The 24,972-nt window shown below is 50.3% G+C and overlaps 2 protein-coding genes across 3 annotated transcripts; one reads left to right on the plus strand and one right to left on the minus strand.

Annotated features, from left to right (window-relative positions):
- Positions 1–1,556: 1,556 nt before the first annotated feature.
- Positions 1,557–17,537, plus strand: spdya (speedy/RINGO cell cycle regulator family member A). Its single transcript, XM_069185861.1, has 9 exons — positions 1,557–1,566; positions 1,983–1,990; positions 9,243–9,350; positions 11,212–11,404; positions 12,504–12,562; positions 12,736–12,821; positions 13,482–13,653; positions 16,067–16,385; positions 16,721–17,537. Exons 1-9 carry the CDS (start codon positions 1,557–1,559, stop codon positions 16,783–16,785), a joined length of 1,020 nt encoding a protein of 339 aa, XP_069041962.1. The 3' UTR covers positions 16,786–17,537.
- Positions 17,538–17,545: 8 nt separating this feature from the next.
- trmt61b (tRNA methyltransferase 61B) lies at positions 17,546–23,607 on the minus strand. 2 transcript variants are annotated; one of them, XM_069199158.1, is made up of 7 exons: positions 22,073–23,605; positions 21,248–21,350; positions 20,913–21,103; positions 20,087–20,178; positions 19,624–19,844; positions 18,279–18,362; positions 17,546–17,764 (listed from the first exon to the last, which is right to left on the minus strand). In XM_069199158.1, exons 1-7 carry the CDS (start codon positions 22,784–22,786, stop codon positions 17,616–17,618), a joined length of 1,554 nt encoding a protein of 517 aa, XP_069055259.1. In that variant the 5' UTR covers positions 22,787–23,605; the 3' UTR covers positions 17,546–17,615. The 2 variants fall into 2 exon arrangements, with proteins under 2 accessions (XP_069055259.1, XP_069055260.1); XM_069199159.1 differs by lacking the exons at positions 20,913–21,103; positions 21,248–21,350 and having other exon boundaries at positions 22,073–23,607.
- Positions 23,608–24,972: the final 1,365 nt, after the last annotated feature.

Raw genomic sequence — 24,972 nt, forward strand, 5'->3', positions numbered from 1 at the left:
CAGTGCACTGTATACCTGCACTCTCTAATATCTACATAAACAGAAAATTATTTCTTAAATCAGATTAGGCTTATAATTATGCCTGTTGAAATACTCACACAGCATTCTACTGCCACTTTAAATATTAAGATTATTCTCTTTTGGATACATAGAAAATATGCTGCACAGCACAGGGGGAGGAAAAACCTCATTTAACTGCAAGGAAACCTCTAGGTGTCTGCAGCTGGCAGCTGCCCATTCCTCCAGAGTAAACACATACAGTATCATATTTGAGAGATATAAGATACACATCCCCTACAGTAAATCTCCATGTGTACAGATTCCTAAGAGATGAAAAGAATTTTCAGTTAAAACAATTTGCAGGAAATGCAATAAGCCAAAAGTAGAGACCTGACCTACAAAAGAAAAAGATTGACTTCTCAAGATCTGAATGGTCAGAGCATTGCCAGTGGCTAGATCATGTTACAGTTCCACCATCTCGCCACCAGGGGGCACCCCAAGCTCGGGTTGCTGTTCCAGCTGTGCTGCAGACGCAGATCTAGCAGGTGCTTGACTGCCCAGTGGCCCTAGGGCTCCACGCCTCCCCTCCTCAGGCCTGAAGAAACCCAGCTCTCGGAGGATGCAGTGCTCTGTGTTGTTCATCTCTCTGTTGAGCTCCACATCCTGGCTTCTTGAGTTTTCTACCCATTTTAAGTATTTTCCTCTTTTGCCCTTCACTACTTCACTTATTCTTTGTTTTTGTTCTCTATTTATGATCTCATGGCTTTTGGATTTTCCCTGTTCCCTGCTCCCTGCTCCTGGTGTCTTGTTGATTTTCCCTGGATGACTTACCTGGTTTTAAACTTTGCCCTGTTTCAAGACGTTGGTTGCTGATTGTCACACCGTTGTCTTCCTGAACTGCCTGCCCGGTTCTGGGCTGTGGTCTGTCTCAAGATTGTGTTTTATTGTGGACTTTGGTCTTCCCTGACTCTTGGAATCTGCACAGGGCCCATTCCTTGTAATTCTGAGCTGTCGAGATGGCCATTACAGCTCATCGGTAACAGTCTGTCTCATGGTTACTGTGTCACATACAAGGTAATTACCCCCCATTAAAATATTCTTTCAACATACAGTCCACAGATACGGCCATCAGCCTGTTTGGGAAAATATTTACATTTGTGGTATATTATACTGTGCCTGAAAGTGTGATGAATTTACACTTACAGGAGTTATTAGTCTCTTGAACTTTATCTTTTTTTTTATTTTTGGAAGATGTGACAGCAACTTTTTGGGGGAAAACTATAAGCACTGACTAGCAAAGGTAGAGTGAAGTACTAATGTTGTTTTTTTGTTATCCATTTTGACAAGTAAGCATCAATGATTCTGTCATTGAGCCCTTAGTATATTTACAGTAAATCACCCAGACGTACCCCAGCTGTAGACTGAGTAATGGTCACACTAATAAAAGCCTACTGTATCTCTACATCTCTATAGATTTCTCGTAGCACTGCATTAATGATTACAAGCATGTAAAATCATGCAGGTTTTCAAATGAAAGTAAATTGTAAGTAGCAAAAATGGTCTCAGGTTAGTTTAATTCTGCAACTCATCATAAAACTGTGGATTATATTGTGATTTTCATCACAGAACCAGGTCTGTGGAATCTGAATACCCTGCACTTTTTGCGGCTGAGTGGATTCATGGTCTGAACGGAGAGAGAAGGATGTTCTAGAACTTTGGCAGCTATACGTCTTTCAATAAAATCTCTAATATACTGTTACTTTCTAATGTAAAGTCTATATTGATTTCACCCAGTTCTGCCTCTACAGTTACAGTGTTAGAAGTCCTGATTCTACCAGGTTCTTGAATGTATTGTGCAGTACGCAGGCTGTCTCTCTGTCACTCAGGCAGCTGTACTACAGTAGGTGACAGAGTCGAGTAGGTGTAGACAGCTGTAGACAGTAGGTGACTGTCTAAGGGCTCTCGGTCTGTTTGTGTTGCAGTGCCAACTGTGGGTGAAGAGGTTCACAAACATACGTTTCTGACTGATGCCACCTCTTTCTCTAAAATATCAAATATGACGTTTGTTTCATCTGCAGTCCTGTGTGTCCACTGTGTTATGATGGATTGGTCATTAGCTTAAATTCTAATTTCCTGTCCAGTGCACAACAGTAACACCATTCTATCTGTGATGCTTTCCACTGTACTGCTTTTTACACAGTTCATTAGCTTGCCTCATAACATGACTTTTACGAACCATAATTATACTCAGTATTAATTCATGGTCCTGTACAGTCCCACTGACAATTTTCCAACACCTTTTGAGATAGCTTTCCATATAGTTCCCCGTTGAAAACACTATGGAGCATAGTGAGCAACACTAAGCAGTGACCACTATTGTTTTGGAAAGCTGATGTACAGTGCCTTGCGAAAGTATTCGGCCCCCTTGAACTTTTCAACCTTTTGCCACATTTCAGGCTTCAAACATAAAGATATAAATTTTTTATTTTATGTGAAGAATCACCAACAAGTGGGACACAATTGTGAAGTGGAACGAAATCTATTGGATTTTTGAAACTTTTTTAACTAATAAAAAAATGAAAAGTGGGGCGTGCAAAATTATTCGGCCCCTTTACTTTCAGTGCAGCAAACTCACTCCAGAAGTTCAGCGAGGATCTCTGAATGATCCAATGTTGTCCTAAATGACTGATGGTGATAAATAGAATCCACCTGTGTGTAATCAAGTCTCTGTATAAATGCACCTGCTCTGTGATAGGCTCAAGGTTCTGTTGAAAGCGCAGAGAGCATCATGAAGACCAAGGAACACACCAGGCAGGTCCGTAATACTGTTGTGGAGAAGTTTAAAGCCGGATTTGGATACAAAAAGATTTCCCAAGCTTCAAACATCCCAAGGAGCACTGTGCAAGCAATCATCTTGAAATGGAAGGAGTATCAGACCACTGAAAATCTACCAAGACCTGGCCGTCCCTCTAAACTTTCAGCTCAGACAAGGAGAAGACTGATCAGAGATGCAGCCAAGAGGCCCATGATCACTCTGGATGAACTGCAGAGAACTACAGCTGAGGTGGGAGAGTCGGTCCATAGGACAACAATCAGTCTTACACTGCACAAATCTGGCCTTTATGGAAGAGTGGCAAGAAGAAAGCCATTTCTCAAAGATATCCATAAAAAGTCTCGTCTAAAGTTTGCCACAAGCCACCTGGGAGACACCCCAAACATGTGGAAGAAGGTGCTCTGGTCGGATGAAACCAAAATCGAACTTTTTGGCCACAATGCAAAACGATATGTTTGGCGTAAAAGCAACAGAGCTCATCACCCTCAACACACCATCCCCACTGTCAAACATGGTGGTGGCAGCATCATGGTTTGGGCCTGCTTTTCTTCAGCAGGGACAGGGAAGATGGTTAAAATTGAGGGGAAGATGGATGCAGCCAAATACAGGACCATTCTGGATGAAAACCTGTTGGAGTCTGCAAAAGACCTGAAACTGGGACGGAGATTTATCTTCCAACAAGACAATGATCCCAAACATACAGCAAAATCTACAAAGGAATGGTTCACAAATAAACGTATCCAGGTGTTTGAATGGCCAAGTCAAAGTCCAGACCTGAATCCAATCGAGAATCTGTGGAAAGAGCTGAAAACTGCTGTTCACAAACGCTCTCCATCCAACCTCACTGAGCTCGAGCTGTTTTGCAAGGAAGAATGGGCAAGAATTTCAGTCTCTCGATGTGCAAAACTGATAGAGACATACCCCAAGCGACTTGCAGCTGTAATCGCAGCAAAAGGTGGCTCTACAAAGTATTAACGCAAGGGGGCCGAATAATTTTGCACGCCCCACTTTTCATTTTTTTATTAGTTAAAAAAGTTTCAAAAATCCAATAGATTTCGTTCCACTTCACAATTGTGTCCCACTTGTTGGTGATTCTTCACATAAAATAAAAAAATTATATCTTTATGTTTGAAGCCTGAAATGTGGCAAAAGGGTTGAAAAGTTCAAGGGGGCCGAATACTTTCGCAAGGCACTGTATTATGTCTGAAAATGTTCTGTTCTTGGTGTCTACTAGCTGTTCAAAAGTTGCTCAACAGCACTTTGGGTATGCTCCTCACTTACCATAAAAGCTATGGACACAACTGTATGTGGTAGGAGAAGGCTGCCTATAAACACCTCATAATACTCTTTTTTTCTTGGCCAGATCTGAGGAAACTGTTCTGCTGGTTACATCCCAGGATGCTGGACTGGCAAACGACAAGTCTTGCCACAGTCGAATATCCGATTCGTGAAACATTCCACTTTTAACGGCACAAATGGTATAATTTGAATAAATCTCTTCACATATTTGCTTGTTTTATCTTCATTTTCAAGTGTATGTTTCAAACTTCGAAGTGCAGTTTGTTCATCACTATCAAGTACCTTATTGTCTGGATGTTCAGATTGAATTCTCTTCAGAGTGGATGAGCTTAAACCACTGCCTGTTTCAATTGACAGCAGCCAAAGATTTCATTTCTGCCTTTCCTAAAAGCTCATTATCTAATTTGTAAGGTCTGACATTTGTCATTCATTCTTCTGATTTCTCTCTTTCAAGTCTTCTGATTGGTCTAGCGTTTAAAATGTCACAAAAATGCTCTACCAGCCCTCTGTGAACAACTTAAAAAGCCAGGGCTGTGTGTTTCCAGGAGTGATGAGGACAGTCCCTTTACAGAACGTCTGACCACAGTATCCATGTTTTCAGATTGGTCTTCCAGGAGCATCTTTTGCTACGCTTGCTGTACTGTGGTACTTGAACATGGGATTGTTCCTGCAAAAACATGTTCTTGTGTTTTTAACGAAGTACCTTCTCTCTATTTCTATTGGACTTTGTGTGACTTGGCTTTGTATGATAAAATCCTCTGTAATGCTTCCTGGGTTAGTAATGTATGTTTCTGAAAATTACTGCTGTCTTTGCAATCTAGTGTCCTCAGTGTCATCGGGGTGCCTGTGTTTGTGTGATTTATTTTTTAGTGGTGGAGGTCTCTAAACAGCCACTGGTGTGTGTCTTTATACTGACAATATCATTACTATTGACTCACTCCTGCAGGCATCCTTACTGTGCCTTTGACTTTCAGTGGGAACAGTTTCCTTGGGTGACACATTAAATACTATATTACATTGCACTCCGGTATCGTTACATCTGTTTGTAAAGGTGAACCTGGTTTTTAACACCCTGACTTTGACACCACAGACATCCTTCAGATGCGATAGTTATGTCATTCCCTGACACCTACAGAAGTAAAGTGAAACCACTCCTCGCAAGCAAGTTTTTGCTGTCCCCACATTAATAGTACTAGTGCTACTATTACTACTATTACTACTAATAATAATTCACATCATATTACTCTTTCTAATTTCTCCCATCTACCTTCAAATAGCTTCTTCTGGTTCCTTATTCTATGTGTTGTCCATTCCATTTCATAGACTACACTATTGTTTCAGTCCATTTACTGATTTGAAGTGCTTGTGGCTTTGAGCCACAATCTTATCATCTGCCACTGGTCTCTGTTGTACCCGATGTCCTCATCAGGCACCCCGGCTGATACCTCCATATCCCCTGCACACCTACCCGGGAGTCACAGTCACCGCATCTCCCTCTCCCCTCCTCGCAGTTAAGGTCTCAGCAGGTGCTCCGCCCGCCCTTGTCTGTCACAGGTACAATCAGTCCAGTTAGGCTGACTGTGCTTCCCAGTCTTAGATCTTTTTCAGTGTCTATTCCAAATATCTATTCCAAAGAGTTCTTCTAAAAAGCTTGATCAAATACTTTCACAGTCCAGGTGGAATGATAAAACATGTTTGGAAGGAGTTTTTACAAAGACCAAAAAAGGAGGGTGGCATGGTTGTGCCTAATTTTTAGTTTTGTTGCTGAGCAGTAACTGTCAAGAACCTTTTACACCGACACCCAGCTCAGTCACAAGAGTCAGATCTTGCCTGACTAAAATCTGAAAATAACTCTTGCACATCTCCATCCCTCTGGCTGTGCTGTGCTCTTCTCTACCCCAGTTCAGCACCCCCTGGTGCCACAGCCCCTCTGTACTTGGGTTCAGAGTCTCTCTCCTAGCCGTCCTGTTCACACCCATCACAAGTCTCCCTTCGCTCAGTCACCAGACATTCCTCAACACAAACAGGGCTGTGACGACTCAAGGTCTGTCTGAAAACAACATTGTATGTCATTTATAACATCACTTTACAATTTCTTGTATTAGGAGTTTGTCTTTTCGCATACCCCAGCTTGCTCTCCATGAGACACACAGACAGGGAGAGAGCTTGGGGTCAGAGCGCAGGGTCAGCCATTGTACAGCACCCCTGGAGCAGTTGGGGTTAAGGGCCTTGCTCAGGGGCCCAACGGAGTAGGATTCCTCTGCGGGTTTTGGGCCGGCAACCTTCCAGCCACAGGCGCAGATCCTTGGCCACAGAGACACCGCTCCGCCGGTGAAACGCCGGTGAACACCTAAGAAAGAAATATAATCCACCCCAATCTCCCTTCTTTATTTACAACCTGACACTTTGTACACCCCCATTTCCTTCGCTTCCCCCCAAAACTGACAGAGATCCTCTTCTTGAGCTCTTCCCTGGTGACAAAGGTTTAATATCTGAGGTTTTATCTTTCATTGTTTCTTCCGTTACACTAAAGGGCTGGTGAGAGTCTATTTTAATCCAGGCTCGCCCTTCCTCCATCTGTGCCCTCATCCAGTTTAAAATGACCCACCCCTTCCACGTGTCGAAGTCTGAGCTTGCTACGACTTCTCTCAGTCCGGACCCGACGTGACAGAGGCGGGCGAACCCCTGCGACTCCCATACTCATGTCCTCTGCTGGTTCATTTCTTTGGATATTTTCTTTCCTCCTGCTCATCTTGAAATGGACCACACTCCTTGTATTGGCATTGTCGGCTCCTGGACACCCCCCCTGCCAGAAGTACAATCTGACAGCCTGACTCTCACGTCAACCCGCAAGGCGCCTTATCCTCCCGGCTTGGAAGCCAGCTGCCCCACCCACTGTTGTCCAGTAGATCAGAGGGGTGAGGCAGGTGCTGGAGCTGGAGAAACAGTGACCCACACTTGGCAGAGGAGTCACCATTAAGTAACCTGGCAACCATTTCCGTTTGAAGACTCCCTTCCAGAATCTCCCTTCTGGACCCTTGACCTCAGGCGGTTGCTAATTTTCGTCACTCAGGTGAAACCTTGATTTTCTCTTTTGTTGACTTTCTAGAGACCGTTTAGTGGAATTGGTATTTTTTTGTGTCTTCGGTCTCTCTGTCCTTTAGTTTTACTCTTTTTTTTGTGAGGGAAGATTCGGGAAGGGAATTGGAAATTCTGCATTTTCTTGGTCTGGAATTACTCTCAGCTGAAACTGTACCAGCACTTCAGTTCAATTCAATTTAAGCTACAGTATATTGTCCTCTGGGGGAAATATGCTTTACGGCACAGTCCAATCCAACAGTACAAGGACAGACACACAGTACCAAAAGAGCAGACAGTACAACAGTGTTACAGAGAGTTACTTTACGCTGTTTGAGAGTGGGTGAGTCTGGCACTGTTATTCCTGGGGACAGGGAAGTATCTCTGAATTGGAGTAGTGTAAGGGGAATTAAACACACACTCCATAATGCTCTTGACCTTCTTTACAACCCTCTGTTTGTAGAGGATGTTTAAGTTGATTTGCCCCCTTGATTTTGCTGCTTATTCTCACTAATTTTCCCAACTTATTAAATTTAACAGGACTGATGTTTCCAATACTCATACTGTCCTGTGTTCAACAGCATGCATGGACAACAGTTGGCAAATGATTTCAATGTATTTTATACCCGTTTTGAATTAAAACTGCCAGACGTCTCAACTAATAGTGCTGATCTCTCAGTATCAAAGAGTACTCAAATAGTTTATTACAATGGCCACAGCAGAGGTGTCTAGGCAGTTCAGGAGAATTAGTGCAAGGAAAAGCTCAGGTCCAGACACTGTGTCAGGAAGAGTTCTGCGATCTTGTGCAGATCGGTTTTGCGATCATTCTAGTTTGCCTTTCATCCATCTGTCCATTTTCAAACCGCTCCTTCCAATTCAGGGTCACAGGAGAGCCAGAGCCTGTCACAAAGGACACAAGACACAGTACGCCCTGGACGGCACACCTGTCCATCGCAGGGCACACACAAACAGACACCAGGGCCAATTTTCAGCACCAGTTAAACCTCATTTAGAATATGTATTTAGAAGGATTTTGGACACCATTTTATAGAAAATATATTGTTGATCTGGAATCAGACCAGAGAAAACCAGCCTGATACATTTTGGGGCTTTTGGGACTGAGTCCCTTCAGTCTTGAACAGAGGACTAAGAGGAGACCTGATATAAGTATTAAGGCACTGTCCTATACTGAGAGGCTGAAGGAACTGAGTCTCTTCAGTCTTGAACAGAGAAGACTGAAAGGAGACCTGATACAAGTATTAAGGGACTATCATACGCTGACGGGCTGAAGAAACGGAGTCTCTTTAGTCTTGAACAGAGAAGACTGTGAGGAGACTGATACAAGTATTAAGGGACTGTCCTACACTGACAGGCTGAAGGAACCGAGTCTCTTCAGTCTTGAACAGAGAAGACTGTGAGGAGACTGATACAAATATTAAGGGACTGTCCTACACTGACAGGCTGAAGGAACTGAGTCTCTTCAGTCTTGAACAGAGAAGACTGTGAGGAGACTGATACAAATATTAAGGGACTGTCCTAAACTGACAGGCTGTATGAGCCTGCTTTAGAGACAGATTACACTACTACTGCCAAATCAAAACCCAGTTATAACATAGTTCAATTAGGTCGCTGCGTCGTCATGTGGCACACCCGAAGAAGAGCGCCACAGTCCAAACGTTTTTTTTCTTTTCTTCTCTTTTCAGCATGGAATAACCCTTTACTTGTTCCAATTATAACATGGTAGATTAGATTTATGTACTATTTACTTGTAATTAAATCGAGTATAGTACATTAAAACGTATGTACCATATACTTGTAATTAAATCGAGTAATTAAAAATAAATATTCAATAATACCGACATCTCCCCCTCCCCCTCCGCGTTCGCGCGCTCCTACTCTTCGCCGTGGCGCGCGCTGCGGGTGTATGCTCTGACGCTCGAGGACTGCAGTTTATTTATATTTATTCATTACTTAAGTTTGTTTTATTAATCGATTTACTACAACCTTCTTTGATCTAATTACCTCGGCATAGTTGCCGCTAGTCTTGGCGGTGTGGTTTGACCTGGGCGACGCCGAAGGCCATAATCTCGACCTCCGCCGAGGAGGAGGTGAAAGTGTCCGGACTCGAAAACTCGGTCAGGTAAAAATAAAACATCAGATATTCGTGTATAAATCTCTCAACGTTTAATTGACACAGTTTTTGACAAACTGCCCGAGTAATACAAGGTCGACAGTCGAAATGTTTACACGCCGAGCGAATGTTTATTGGGGACTTTGAAACAAATAAGTTACGAAGGATAAACCAAACGAATAAAAATAAGTTTTAAATTGGAGAGTGAACGATGGCGAAGATAAATATCAGGTATCTCGAAGATAAGTCTGTCTCCAGTTCCTCTGAGGTTTCGATATTAATCGATTGAGGTGGGTGATTTCGGAGCGGTCCGAATGTAGTCATTCTCACCGTGACAGTGAAACTGAACTTCCTCTTTAGAGCAGTTACTTGTTTCGATATTTTCTAATAAAGCTGTTGTCTGCGTGTTTTTAACACGCACATGCTTGTAGGGTCTCAAAACCAAACCCCTTTCGACAGCAGGTTGTGCACAGCTCCGTCATCAAGCTGTATAAGTAACACCCCTTAATTAACCCCTCGCACCCAAGGCCACAGGCTTCTGAAGACATCTGACATCTGAAGTCGCACCCTGTGTCTTGAGTACTTCACCAGAAAGCCTGACTGCCTCGCTCTGCAAATTTTATATTTCAATTCAGGTATTAAACTAGGTCTAACTCAGATATGGCAGACAGCTCATAATGGCTTAACACGTGTTTATTATGGAACAAGTAAAGGTTTATTCCATGCTGAATGGAGAAGAGAAAACACAACGTTTTAGCTGTGGAGCCTTCATCCACAGCCAAATGATCCCTGTGTCCGAGCGCTGTACATGTTACAAATGGAGCAGTGTTCCCACCTATTCTTCTTCTTCAGCTACCCACCTGAAGTGTTTATTATGTTTCGTTAAGAAAGTAGGGCGCATTTAAAACGGACAGGAGGCACTTCCTTACACAAAGGGTTGCAGGAGTGTGGAACAAGCTGCCCTGACATGTTGTTGGAGCCCAAATCCTGGCTTCTTTCAAGACACAGATGGATGAGATCCTGGGATCTGTCTAACTGCTGATGACCAAATAGACTGGATGGGCTGAATGGCTTCCTCTCAGTTCTCTTGTGTTCTAGTGAAGACAGCGTGAGTCTTTCTTCTTGTTCGTGAAAGCCCAGATACACTCCTGCGGGGCTGAGATGGCTGGGTATTGTGCCGAGTGAGGAGGAGAGCGGCCCTCTGCGGTCATGAGGCCTGTGCCTCTGCGGGGCGCGGTGGAGAAGTGCACAGACACAGCCTGGCTCCCCGCTGGGCCTGAGGGATCCTCCAGATTCTCTTCTGTCACTCACTCAGACAGGCGTGGAGTCGGATGTAGTCCTGACTTGTAAACGTGACGTGTCTGTACTGGTCAGTGTATCTAGAACTTAGTCATGTATGAGTATTTCTGTAATGTTCACAGAGCCCACTGCGACTTCTTGTGTACCGTGTAGGCCCAGGATCTGCTTACTGCACCTGTGCTTCTTTTTTGTGTGCCCTGTTTCGGCTTGTTCGTGTGGAAGAGGAAGAGGCAATGGAGTTTCCTGGGCAAGCAGGCCTCTGTGCCAGATTCCAGGTCTACTGAATCTGCACTGCGACTCTGTACTGTGTCTGCAAATGTTCCCAGTGTCTGGGCACTGTACATGTTAGAAACGGAGCGCCCACGCTCCAGAGAGTGTGGGAGAGTGGAGAGATTGTGATGCCTTAATACGTCTCCTTAGATTTTGTCCGTGACCCTGGCAGTGCGGTGTCTCACACCCTGGCCCGTCTCGCTCACCAGCACTAGAGTGTCTTATTTTGTGTGTTGCCGACAACGCCCGGACTGTGTCTCTGCAGAGCAGCATGATGAAGCACTCGCACCCCTGTTGCCAGACGCCGCCCTCGGTCACGGTGCGGGTCCAGCAGGCCTCCGCCCGGTCCCTGCAGCTCAGGAGGGGCCTGCAGCTGAAGAGGCCCATCCAGCAGGAGGGCGAGGGCTGTGGCGAGGGGGACCAGGGCAAGCGCTCCTGGAACCCCACTCTGGTCATCCAGCGCCAGGAGATGGCTGCCTTCTTCAGGCTCTTCGGTGAGGCCTACAGCACATTGAGCCTGCTGCGCGTAACCTGGCGCCGGCCTGGATCCATGCCTGTTGTGTTTCAGGTTTTTCCTCTCTCTCTGTCCCTCACTGGCTCATCGGCTCCTCATCCCCCTCGGCCTGATATGCTCTCACCCCAACACTTTCTTGTCCCCTTCCACAGACGAACTCTCACTCTCTCATACTCTTGCCCTGACACACAGCTCCTTGAAGTCGATCCCCCTACAAACAGCACAAAAGATGAAACCCACCTCATTTGTCAGTGCTGCGTTTGAGCCGTGGAAAGTAGATTTCCAGCTGATTCCCCTACACACAGAAAATACTGTTATTAAATGCAAAAATCAACCGCTTCCCTCCCTGGGCAAACGGAAAGAGAATTGCAAACACTGTTATCCTCGCACCTGTTACAGCGTGCTTGAACTCAACGGATGGGGTTACCGGAGGTCAAAGTCACTGTATATGGTTATGTGGTCACCCAAAAAACGAAGGCGCTATGTTTCGGGAATTAAAGTAGCTGGGAAGCTACTTTCAACGGCACAAACTGACACAAACACTTCACTAACAAATGAGACCTGTTTGGTTCTCCTATGATGTTGCAGGGGGGCTGAGTGGCGTTGCGACCATGAAAAAACAAGATGCTTTATCTCAGAAACAAGCAACACAAACGCTACATTCAACAGCACAAACGCAGCACTGATGAATGCGGGGGGTTTCATTGTTTGTGCTGATCGTAGTAGGGCTGACTTCACGGAGCTCTGACACTCTCATCTTCTTGTCTTGACACTTTCTCGTCCTCTTGCCCAGACAGACTCTCCTCCTGACACTCTCGAGCCCTTTGACCTCACTCTCACCTTGCCCTGTTAAACTCCAGCTGACTGTACTGTCAGCAGAGGGTTACACAGCCTTGGATGGACCAATTGATCATATGAACGGGGTTTCGAAGGTGCTGAAGTGTATGTTTGGGTAGTGCTGATTGGTCTTGCGTATTAAGGTGTTCTAAACTGATACCTGGTTATGTTGTATAACAGGTAAATCACAAATGGCTTATTTCCTTGTTTCTCTAAGGGGCCATTTCCTGCTTTTTTTTCAGATGATGACCTGGTCCAGGACTTTCTATGGATGGACAGCTGTTGTAAAATTACAGATAAGGCAAGTACAAGGTGCTCCCTCAAATTCCGCAGGTAAATGTTTTTGCCTTGCCTCTGTTCAAGATAACCTGCCTGTGGAAAAAGGGTGATTTCCAAGACACTGTCTCCTCCGGTGCTCTGAGTAGGACTGCTGTCTCTCAGCGCTCTGAGTAGGACCGCTGTCTTTCTCTGCAGTACCTGCTGGCCATGACCTTTGTCTACTTCAAGAGGGCTTGTTTCCGCATCAGCGAGCACACCAGGATGAACTTCTTCATTGCTCTGTGAGTCCGACAGTCTGCTGGGAAGCTGTAATATTTATGTGAAAGGCTGTGTAGCAGAGTGGACAAACCAGGTCTGTAGTAATGGGGTTTAACCACAAGAGGGCGGTGTTGTGACAATCCCAGGGTGTGTTAGGGAATTGGGTGCGTCTGGGGACTCTCAGGAGAGAGTCAAAGGTGATCTGAAGAGATCCTCACAGTCATCCTGGGCAGTGAGTTCTGAAAGATCAGGGTGAGATCTTTGAAAAGCATTCATTCCAAACTTTATACACATTCTTTAGGTGAAGTGTGGTGAAGACTTGTTTTGTCTAGCAGTAACCTCGGTAAATACTGTGTGGGCTTACCGGTAAGAAGGAAGATGGGTAAGAGTGAGACCAGCGAAACAGAATAAACTGGTTGAGTATTTTCCACTGCGACAGGGGTGCAACAGAGAGTTAAATGAGCAGTGTAATGTAGACCTCTAGGGTGGTTAGGGAGTAACACAGAGTGGTTCCCTGGATCTCCTGTATCCTCAGGCAGAGTTTGTGTGGATTCCCCTTGCTACAGTACCTACAAAGGGGACTATGTTTACAGGCTGTTTTCTGCACAGGCCATGGACTCGTAAGTTAAGAAATAGGCTGTGTAACCTCGCACTCTCCAGCTCACACTGTGTGCCCCCGGCAGGTACTTAGCCAACACCATGGAGGAGGATGAGGAGGAGAGCAAGTATGAGATCTTCCCCTGGGCGCTGGGCAAGAGCTGGAGGAAGAGCTTCCCCGGCTTCCTCAAGCGCAGGGATGAGCTGTGGGCCCGCATCGACTACCGGGCAGCAGTGAGCCGCCGCTGCTGCGAGGAGGTACTGCTCCCTGCTCCCTGCTCCCTTTCCACCTGACTGGCCTCTCCCCTCCTCTCCCTCTCTGTCCACACTGACCCTCCTCTCCCCTCCTCTCGCTCTCTGTCCACACTGACCGGCCTCTCCCCTCCTCTCGCTCTCTGTCCACACTGACCCTCCTCTCCCCTCCTCTCCCTCTCTGTCCACACTGACCCTCCTCTCCCCTCCTCTCGCTCTCTGTCCACACAGACCCTCCTCTCCCCTCCTCTCCCTCTCTGTCCACACTGACCCTCCTCTCGCTCTCTGTCCACCTGACCCTCCTCTCCCCTCCTCTCGCTCTCTGTCCACACTGACCCTCCTCTCCCCTCCTCTCGCTCTCTGTCCACACTGACCCTCCTCTCCCCTCCTCTCGCTCTCTGTCCACACAGACCCTCCTCTCCCCTCCTCTCGCTCTCTGTCCACACTGACCCTCCTCTCCCCTCCTCTCCCTCTCTGTCCACACTGACCCTCCTCTCCCCTCCTCTCGCTCTCTGTCCACACTGACCCTCCTCTCCCCTCCTCTCGCTCTCTGTCCACACTGACCCTCCTCTCCCCTCCTCTCGCTCTCTGTCCACACTGACCGGCCTCTCCCCTCCTCTCCCTCTCTGTCCACACTGACCCTCCTCTCCCCTCCTCTCGCTCTCTGTCCACACTGACCCTCCTCTCCCCTCCTCTCGCTCTCTGTCCACACTGACCCTCCTCTCCCCTCCTCTCGCTCTCTGTCCACACTGACCCTCCTCTCCCCTCCTCTCGCTCTCTGTCCACACTGACCCTCCTCTCGCTCTCTGTCCACACTGACCCTCCTCTCCCCTCCTCTCGCTCTCTGTCCACACTGACCAGCCTCTCCCCTCCTCTCGCTCTCTGTCCACACTGACCAGCCTCTCCCCCTCTGTCCACACTGACCAGCCTCTCCCCTCCTCTCGCTCTCTGTCCACACTGACTCTCCTCTCCCCTCCGCTCGCTCTCTGTCCACACTGACCAGCCTCTCCCCCTCTGTCCACACTGACCATCCTCTCCTCTCCTCTCACTCTCTGTCCACACAGACCCTCCTCTCCCCTCCTCTCGCTCTCTGTCCACACAGACCCTCCTCTCCCCTCCTCTCGCTCTCTGTCCACACTGACCCTCCTCTCCCCTCCTCTCCCTCTCTGTCCACACTGACCCTCCTCTCCCCTCCTCTCGCTCTCTGTCCACACTGACCAGCCTCTCCCCCTCTGTCCACACTGACCAGCCTCTCCCCTCCTCTCGCTCTCTGTCCACACTGACTCTCCTCTCCCCTCCTCTCCCTCTCTGTCCACACTGACCAGCCTCTCCCCCTCTGTCCACACTGACCATCCTCTCCTCTCCTCTCACTCTCTGTCCACACAGACCCTCCTCTCCCCTCCTCTCGCTCTCTGTCCACACAGACCGTCCTCTCCCCTCCTCTCGCTCTCTGTCCACACTGACCCTCCTCTCCCCTCCTCTCGCTCTCTGTCCACACTGACCCTCCTCTCCCCTCCTCTCGCTCTCTGTCCACACAGACCCTCCTCTCCCCTCCTCTCGCTCTCTGTCCACCTGACCCTCCTCTCCCCTCCTATCGCTCTCTGTCCACACTGACCGGCCTCTCCCCTCCTCTCCCTCTCTGTCCACACTGACCCTCCTCTCCCCTCCTCTCCCTCTCTGTCCACACTGACCCTCCTCTCCCCTCCTCTCGCTCTCTGTCCACACTGACCCTCCTCTCCCCTCCTCTCGCTCTCTGTCCACACAGACCCTCCTCTCCCCTCCTCTCGCTCACTGTCCACCTGACCCTCCTCTCCCCTCCTATCGCTCTCTGTCCACACTGACCGGCCTCTCCCCTCCTCTCCCTCTCTGTCCACACTGACCCTCCTCTCCCCTCCTCTCCCTCTCTGTCCACACTGACCCTCCTCTCCCCTCCTCTCGCTCTCTGTCCACACTGACCCTCCTCTCCCCTCCTCTCGCTCTCTGTCCACACTGACCCTCCTCTCCCCTCCTCTCGCTCTCTGTCCACACTGACCCTCCTCTCGCTCTCTGTCCACACTGACCAGCCTCTCCCCCTCTGTCCACACTGACCAGCCTCTCCTCTCCTCTCGCTCTCTGTCCACACAGACCCTCCTCTCCCCTCCTCTCGCTCTCTGTCCACACTGACCAGCCTCTCCCCTCCTTTCGCTCTCTGTCCACACTGACTGGCCTCTCCTCTTGCCTCTGTCCACACCAACCAGACTCTCCCCTCCTCTCGCTCTCTGTCCATACTGACCCTCCTCTCCCCTCCTATTGCTCTCTGTCCATACTGACCCTCCTCTCCCCTCATTCCTTTCCTTCATCCCCACCCATCTCGCCACATTAGAGCCCTGTCTTGTCTCCTCTGCTAACTCGTCCTGTGTCTCTGCTCTTCTGTTGCCAGGTGATGGCCATCGCACCCTCTCACTTCCTGTGGCAGCGGGAGCGGGCGCAGCACCACAGCGGTGCTCAGCGGCAGTACGGGAGCCCGGAGGACGCCCCTCTGCCCCGTGGCCCTGCAGCCTCGCCTGCGCCCTGCACTTTGTGTGGCAATGGGAGGCGCTACCTGGAGCTTGGGCTGTCCTCTTCCTCCTCCACCTCCTCTCCTCTGCCCTTCTCGCTGTCCCTCGACTGGACCGAGGACACATCGGCCACACTGGGCACGCACCTCTGCAGGAGGACCGAGGCCAGCAGCCCCCCGCCGTCGCGCCTGGATGTTCCCTGTAAGCACAAGTCCTCCCCAGAAGGCCAATGTGTAGTGTGATGCGCCCCCCTGACCCACTTCAATTCAGGGCCTCAGTCCTCCGCTTCCTAGCTGGTTTTGTGTGGAACATTGTGGCAGACATGTCTGTTCTGTCCTGTGTGTTCACATGTTGAAAGCTGAGCCTTGCACTTCCTGTGTGTCACTTCCTTGCACTCATGCTGATCAGCTGCTGTGAGCTGTGCTGAAGTCCTTAGACAATCTGAATCACAGGGGTATTCTTGTAGCTGGGGGTACCTGAGAGGTACAGGGGGTTGTGGAGCTTCCTTCTGTTGTAACCCTGCTCTCCTCTCGCAGGGGAAGAGCTGGACAGTGGCATCGGGATGAAGGACACCTCCATGGACTGGTTCAACGAGGAGTAGGTCCTAGAGCTGGCCCTTGCCTCGCTGGCCAGAGCCCCTTCTCAGACCTTCCCCCACCACACCACCTCCACCCCTCTTCTCCAGAGGCTCCGGCACGCAAGAACGTGTTTCTCCAAGGCCCACCTGGAAAGGAAGAAAAGCCCCGTTTCCCTCTATTCTGTCCCCCAAGTGCCCGTGTGTCTGTGCTGTGTGCGGGAGTTTTTTGGGATGCTCACTGCCCATTTCCTGGGTGCTACTCTGTGAGCTAGGTGGAGATGCGGTTGAGAAACATTGGCCAGAAAGCTCACACAGCCACTTTGAGTCATTACCGTTCACGTGACAGTCTGATCCAGGCTGTTTCCAGGATGTTTTAGAGAAGACACGATTGTTAAGATGACGCACTCGTACCTTTCACTGTTCTTCACACTAGCCTGTGGTTGGGGGTTTTACTACCGCGGCACAGCACAGCACGCAGTGTTTTCACCTTCCTCACTCTTTCAGAAGGGCACAAGCTCCAGGGAGCTGCTTCCCCAGACTGGCAGCAGAAAGACGGCTGTTAGTCTCTTCTGCAGCCAGCAGTCTCGCTGCCTCGGCCTCCGAGAGACACCCCCTCACCCCAGCTCACGTGCGAGTTCATAAGGACTTGACATACTGCATCTCCCAAGGGTGCCTTCCCACTGATCCCTCAGTAATGCTGCACAGCACCTTATGGGGGGGGTCTCACTGTAAAGAGGCTCTGTGACAAAGTGGAAAATAAAAATGGTAAAAACCCAGCCTGCGGTTTTTGATTCCCACATGAAATCTTTATTAGCACACACAAAAAGACAGGCGGGGCAGCTGAATCCCACTCTTCAGGGCGGTCCTGTGTGACTGTTACAATCCGCCTCTCTGGTCCCAGTACTTTCCGATCCCCCCAGTTGGGCCTGGTCCCTGGGGCAGGAAATCTCAGGAGTATCCCTGGTGGTCCTCGGCACGACCTTCCGCAGCTTCACTAGGAAAGCTGATATTCACAGATGAAACCATTAGTGAAGACTTCAGTTCATCATTCCTCAAAATAACTTCACACTTCATATTTTTAGACGGGAAGGTCCAACTGCAATGTGACCTCTCGTCAGCAGGTTATCCTAGGAGCCAGTAAACAGATGTTCCCAATCCCAGAGTTCCTCTGTTACAATCCTAATGTATTCCAAACCCAGGGACCCTCTGTACAGTCCTGATGTTCTCAATCCCAGAGAGACTTGCTGTTATAATCCTAATGTATTCCAAACACAGAGATCCTCTATTATATCCCTGATGCTCCCAATCCCAGAGAGACCCTCTGTTTAGCCCTGACGTTCCCAATCCAAGAGAGACCCACTGTTACAGCCCTGATCCCAGTTACTAATCCCAGACAAGCTCTCCGTTATACTTCTGTTTTTACTCATTGAAAGCTTTTCTTTGCTTGAATAAGTGTGATTATTCAAAGAACCAAGCGGAGTGAACTCCTCTCTCCTTCTGTCCTCAGAGCTGCTCACCTGTGTGGCTGCCCTGTTCATGATGGGGCCGGGCAATGTATGGCACCGGTCCAACTGGCCTGCTGTCCGGCCTGCCCAGTTCCTCTGCAGAACACACACAGAAAAACAGGAACTTCAGAACTGGAAATCCCACGTAATGTGAAGGAGAGGGACCGGCGGTGTTTTAACTTCAAGTTTCTAGGTTCATGCAGGCAGAGTCTGGTCCTACAGCGTTGAAAGAAGTTCATATTTAAATGTGATAAAATGGCGGCACCTGTAACTGAGCACTGCAACAGAACCAGGAGTGAGGCATCACAAGCCCATCTGTTCAGAAACGAGTCTTGCCAACTGGAGAAAAGGAACCATATAGCAGTGGGACCCACAACTGCTGTCAGGGGCTTATTTCAATAGTGCAACAGCAAATTGGCTACAAACAGGTCTGTGAGTGACAGGCTTTTACTGATCACAAGTCAGCGTGTTGTGGTCAGGAGGTGAAACAGCACAAGTGAACACGTCCTCTGGACCAGACACACCCCTGGGCTGGGCTGAGGAGGGGCAGGTGGGCTTCGACCACTCGCCAGGATATTTCTAATGTGTCCTGGGGCAGAGGGTGTGTCTACTGACCATAACATCTCCTGTGTAACAGCTGTTCACCGAAAATGGAACAAACCAGCTAACGCCTCGAACCCACCAGGTTCAGCTTGATAACCCCTACATTTGAAGAAAAAAAACACCAGAACCTAATCAAGAACATAAGAAAAGAAGAGAAGCCAACCAGCCCATTTGGCCTGTTTGGTAGTTGGTAGGTAATTGACACCAGGATCTCATCCAGCTGTTTCTTGAAAGAAACCAGGCTTCAACTACATGGCTGGTTAGCGTGTCCCATACTCCCACCACCCTTTGTGTAAAGAGGTCCCTCCTGTTTGGAGTTTAAAAAGCAGTTACACTGAGTTTCCACTTGGGTTCTCTGGTTCATGTTTCACCATTCATTCTGAAGGAAAGCTCCGGGGTGACTTTGTGGATTTTGAATACTTTCAAGAAGTGTCTGTATGAGATTCTCATATTAATGAGCTGTTAGTAAACAAATAGTTTGAGTGGTCTCCTCTTGTTTGTAGCCTTAAATGATTAACTGTTAGTACTCCCAATTGTTACAGACCTCAAGAGGCAATTTCCTCCAGGAATGATGTCCTCTAAACTTTGTAAGTATAGACAGTAGAGGCCTGATTTGGAGCTTAAATTGAAGCTATCCAGATCAAACAATAATGAATTGATGAGGATAAAGGCCTTGCAGCCTTAAACCCCAGCAGTCTCTCTTGTTAAGTAATCCTCCTGTCGATGTCTGTCCTGTTTGTATTTTAGCTGTTACCTTCCTCCTGATCACATGACGCCGACTCCTCCTCACTGCCTAACTCTTCCTCTCCGTGATCTGTGGCCCCGGAGGGGAAGACTCTGAGGGCGTAGCTCCCATCTTTTTTGATGACTGGGGCAAGGAACCAATCCCTGTGCGTGACCTCGATGACGCGCTCACACAGCAGAGGCAACCTGCTCCGCCGCACGCCCTCCAGCAGATCCACCACCTGTGTGATACTGCCCCCACAGGACGGAGGTCGAATGACAATTACTGCAAACAGACCAGCTCTGTTTCACAGTGCTCTCGGCACTATGCAACACTGCAGCGCATGGATGTTTAGCAGAAAAACTCAAAACGGGAATTATTTATTTTATGTAAATGAAATTAAATGCTTGAAGGTGCACATACAGTGAAAATAAATGCTACAAATAATAAGACAGCCAGTGCTTTGTGGCTCCTGCACTGTGTACTCACTCACTTGGCCAGGTAGACTGCGCACACAGCTCCTTGTCGCAGGTGAGGGAGCACAGTGGGCAGAACCACCTGGGGATCCAGCATGTCCAGAGCCACCTGGAACAGAGGAGTTATTACCCAGGTGTACGCAGTCAGATCTGCAGAGGAGTTATAACCCAGGTGTACACAGTCTGACCAGCAGAGGAGTTATTACCCAGGTGTATACAGTCTAACCAGCAGAGGAGTTACCAATAGACCAACAGGAGTTACAGTATAGTTATACTGAGTCAGACACAGGATACACCTGATACAGATAAGAATATGGCACTGCACACATCTGAGTACAGATGTGACCTGCATACAGGAAGAGGGGGGGTAGGACACACACCTGAGACAGGTAGAGAGGGGAGGTAGGACACACACCTGAGACAAGTAGAGAGGGGAGGTAGGACACACACCTGAGACAAGTAGAGAGGGGGTAGGACACACACCTGAGACAGGTAGAGAGGGGAGGTAGGACACACACCTGAGACAAGTAGAGAGGGGGTAGAACGCACACCTGAGACAGGTAGAGAGGGGGTAGGACACACACCTGAGACAGGTAGAGAGGGGAGGTAGGACACACACCTGAGACAGGTAGAGAGGGGGTAGAACGCACACCTGAGACAGGTAGAGAGGGGTTAGGACACACACCTGAGACAGGTAGAGAGGGGGTAGGACACACACCTGAGACAGGTAGAGAGGGGAGGTAGGACACACACCTGAGACAGGTAGAGAGGGGGTAGAACGCACACCTGAGACAGGTAGAGAGGGGTAGGACACTAAGATTATATAAGAGCGTTTATACTGACTGAGTGAAAGCTTCTTCCTTCAAGGTGAGGGGCAGCAGCCTCTATGTTCTTGTTGATGAACTTCACATTATCAGGCCACACCTCCTCGTGAGCCACACCCCAGGATTCCCGCCAGCGCTGGTAGTTGAGCAGCGCCCTCCGGTGGTGATCTTCCCGCACCTCCAGACTCAGTACACTACCCCTGGATCCCACTGCACACAGACACACCCAGCAACCTAGTGAGCATGGACCTGAACACACTCACACACTGACACAGTGAGCACTGACCTCAACACAGTTACTGACTCAGAATACAGTGTGCAGAAGCTGCACACACAGACACAGGAAGTGCTGACCTGCGCGGGACAGGAAGAGTGTCATGGCCCCTGACCCCGAGCCGGCCTCCAGCACACTGTCCCCCTCCCCCACATCCATCATGAGCAGCATGGCACTGACATCCTGGTGAGACAGACAGGGCCAGTGTGAGAGAGGTACAGGAGAGAGAGAGACAGTCAGACAGACAGGCCCACTGTGGGAGAGGTACAGGAGAGAGAGAGACAGACAGGCCCACTGTGGGAGAGGTGCAGGAGAGAGACAGACAGACAGGCCCAGTGTGGGAGAGGTACAGGAGAGAGAGAGAGACAGACAGGACCAGTGTGGGAGAGGTACAGGAGAGAGAGAGAGACAGACAGGACCAGTGTGGGAGAGGTACAGGAGAGAGAGAGAGACAGACAGGACCAGTGTGGGAGAAGTACAGGAGAGAGAGAGAGACAGACAGGCCCAGTGTGGGAGAGGTACAGGAGAGAGAGAGACAGACAGACAGACAGGCCCACTGTGGGAGAGGTACAGGAGAGAGAGAGACAGACAGGCCCACTGTGGGAGAGGTACAGGAGAGAGACAGACAGACAGGCCCAGTGTGGGAGAGGTACAGGAGAGAGAGAGAGACAGACAGGACCAGTGTGGGAGAGGTACAGGAGAGAGAGAGAGACAGACAGGCCCAGTGTGGGAGAAGTACAGGAGAGAGAGAGAGACAGACAGGCCCAGTGTGGGAGAAGTACAGGAGAGAGAGAGAGACAGACAGGCCCAGTGTGGGAGAGGTACAGGAGAGAGACAGAAAGACAGACAGACAGGCCCAGTGTGGGAGAAGTACAGGAGACAGTTTACCCCAGGGGCTGGAGTACCTTAGGGTAGGCGATGGCCGGCCCTCTCCTCATCAGCAGCACGTACTCCTCCAGGCTGGGGCGCCGCAGCAGCAGGGGGTGGCCGATGGAAGAAGGGACGAATGCTCCGGAGGGGCACCCCACGACCTCGCTGTGGCGGACCGACCCCGAATTACTCTGCAGCCGGCCCCTCTCGCTCAGCAGGAACATCTTCCGGAACTCCAGGCGCCCCTTCCGCCGGAACTCCGCCAGGACCAGCTCGCCGGGGCGCAGGGGCGGCCCCCCAGGCGGGACGCTCCCACCAGGGACACGGCCCCCTCCAGCGGGAGCTTCTTCCCCCGTCTCCTGAGACTCCCCAGGTCCCGGGGTGTCTCTCTCCTTCCCACGACTGGCCCATTCTCCAGGGGTCCCCCCTGCGCCCCCTATATCACCCGCCCCCTGCCTGCCTTCTGCCTCTCTCAGCTCCCACACCTCCTGCGCCAGGGCGTCCTGGGGCAGCAGACGGCTCACCCTCTCCAGGGGGGACAGGGGGCGCCGTCTGGCCCCGGGTCTCCACCTGATAGCGCTGGCGTCAGGGCCCGGACTGCCGCCATCGTCCCCGTTCCCACCCTGGCCCGCAGGCGCTGTCCCAAAGGGTCTCGGGCGCCGGGCCTCCGAGGATCCGCCGCCCCAGCGCCGGCCCGCACGCCCTGCAGCAGACCGGACACACCAGGACCGGCCCAGAGCCGCCCACATCACCGCAGCGTGCCAATCCCAGCTGCCTCAGCGGGGTCAAGAGTCAAGGGTCAGGGGTCAGAGCAATGAGCTGAGGCGGCGTCACAGGCCCGCGGAGGTAGAGACGAACTACGATTCTGAACTTCCTGCTTGTGCTTGGTGGCGAGGGCTGCCCAGCCCGTGAACGGGAGGGGGTTAACCTGACGCGCTAGACCACTCGTGTCAGCTGTCGCCTTCCCTCCCGGTTCGAGTCCAGCTCGCTCTCTGCAGCGGACACCCGCGTCCTGGTCACGTTCCCCCGTGTCTCGAGGTCAAGGGCGCGCGGCCGGCAGGGTCAACCCGATGCGCACCCCCGTGCAAGGGCGATATTAACCGACACCCGCGGCAAGAGGACCTGGTTCAGCAGGAACCTTTCTTCCACAGACCGAGTTTCCGTGAAGGGTGCTGCTCGCGGCACACCCCCTCCGAGTCCTCGGCGTTGTGCGCAGTTACGAGTACAAATCCACGGCCGCTGTCACCTACTCTTTAACGGTCTTCGCTCTGCAAGGCGCTCGTCGGGCACACAGGCCGCAGTCTCGCCTGGCAGTAGTGATGTCCTGCGGGTTCGGGCTCCGGGCCTCGCTCACACACGCTGCTGTCCCCAACACCACGCTGGAGGCGCGTGTACTGCGTCATCAAGAGAGCGACGCGCAGCATGGCCTGTCGGAGCAGCGGAGGGGGTTTCCGCGACTTAATCTTTACAGCCTTGTTGACGACATAAACGAAGCTCAAAACTTCCCAGTAACTAATCTACCTTCTATGTTGTAATTCTTAGTGTAATGTAAAAACTTATGTTGGCTTTCCACCCGAAGACTCCTCGTGCGTCAGTCAGACCGTGTATCCAACACCAAACATACGTTTGTGTGGCAAATGTTTGCTTGCACATTGCGGAATTATATATTTCGTCTAAAGCAGTAAAAAAGAAACACATTGAATTTACTGGTCGTGTGTTTGTAGCGATAAACTAATATTGTGTTACTTTCTAGGACTCTTTAAATCTAATTACGTGACTACAGAATGCCCGTGCGCACAGGAGAGTGTGAACTGTGTGTATAATCCAGTGTCCGGGTCTTACAGAATGCCTGTGTTCACAGTGGAGTGGGGGTTGTGTGCAAATCCAGTGTCCAGGTCTTGCAGAGAGCCCAGTGAGATGACCAGGGATGCTGCCCTGCAGGAGGTGCTGTCCTTCCCAATGAGATGTTACACTGGGCCTCAGTGAGAGGAGACTGGAGAGAGGAGCCCAGTGTGAGAGTGTGCTCACTCCTCCAGCAGGAGTGGGCCTCAGTGAGAGGAGACTGGAGAGAGGAGCCCAGCGTGACAGTGTGCTCGCTCCTCCAGCGGGACTGGGCCTCAGTGAGAGGAGACTGGAGAGAGGAGCCCAGCGGGACTGGGCCTCAGTGAGAGGAGACTGGAGAGAGGAGCCCAGCGTGAGAGTGTGCTCGCTCCTCCAGCAGGACTGGGCCTCAGTGAGAGGAGACTGGAGAGAGGAGCCCAGTGGGACTGGGCCTCAGTGAGAGGAGACTGGAGAGAGGAGCCCAGCGGGACTGGGCCTCAGTGAGAGGAGACTGGAGAGAGGAGCCCAGCGGGACTGGGCCTCAGTGAGAGGAGACTGGAGAGAGGAGCCCAGCGTGAGAGTGTGCTCGCTCCTCCAGCAGGACTGGGCCTCAGTGAGAGGAGACTGGAGAGAGGAGCCCAGTGGGACTGGGCCTCAGTGAGAGGAGACTGGAGAGAGGAGCCCAGCGGGACTGGGCCTCAGTGAGAGGAGACTGGAGAGAGGAGCCCAGCGTGAGAGTGTGCTCGCTCCTCCAGCAGGACTGGGCCTCAGTGAGAGGAGACTGGAGAGAGGAGCCCAGTGGGACTGGGCCTCAGTGAGAGGAGACTGGAGAGAGGAGCCCAGCGGGACTGGGCCTCAGTGAGAGGAGACTGGAGAGAGGAGCCCAGCGGGACTGGGCCTCAGTGAGAGGAGTCTGGAGAGAGGAGCCCAGTGTGAGCGAAGTGGCCTGTCAGAGCTCCATCTCATTCTCACTGGTGTCTTCATGACAGCGGTCTGCATCTGCTGTTCAGACCGCCAGAATCCTACTACTGAGAAGGACATTATGAAACATAATTAATAAATAATAAACATAAAAGTAACAAAGACGATTTTAAGATTTTTATTGTAAGCAAGG

The sequence above is a fragment of the Lepisosteus oculatus genome, chromosome 2, assembly GCF_040954835.1.
Source record: "Lepisosteus oculatus isolate fLepOcu1 chromosome 2, fLepOcu1.hap2, whole genome shotgun sequence".
In the NCBI taxonomy this organism is placed as follows: Eukaryota; Metazoa; Chordata; class Actinopteri; order Semionotiformes; family Lepisosteidae; genus Lepisosteus; species Lepisosteus oculatus.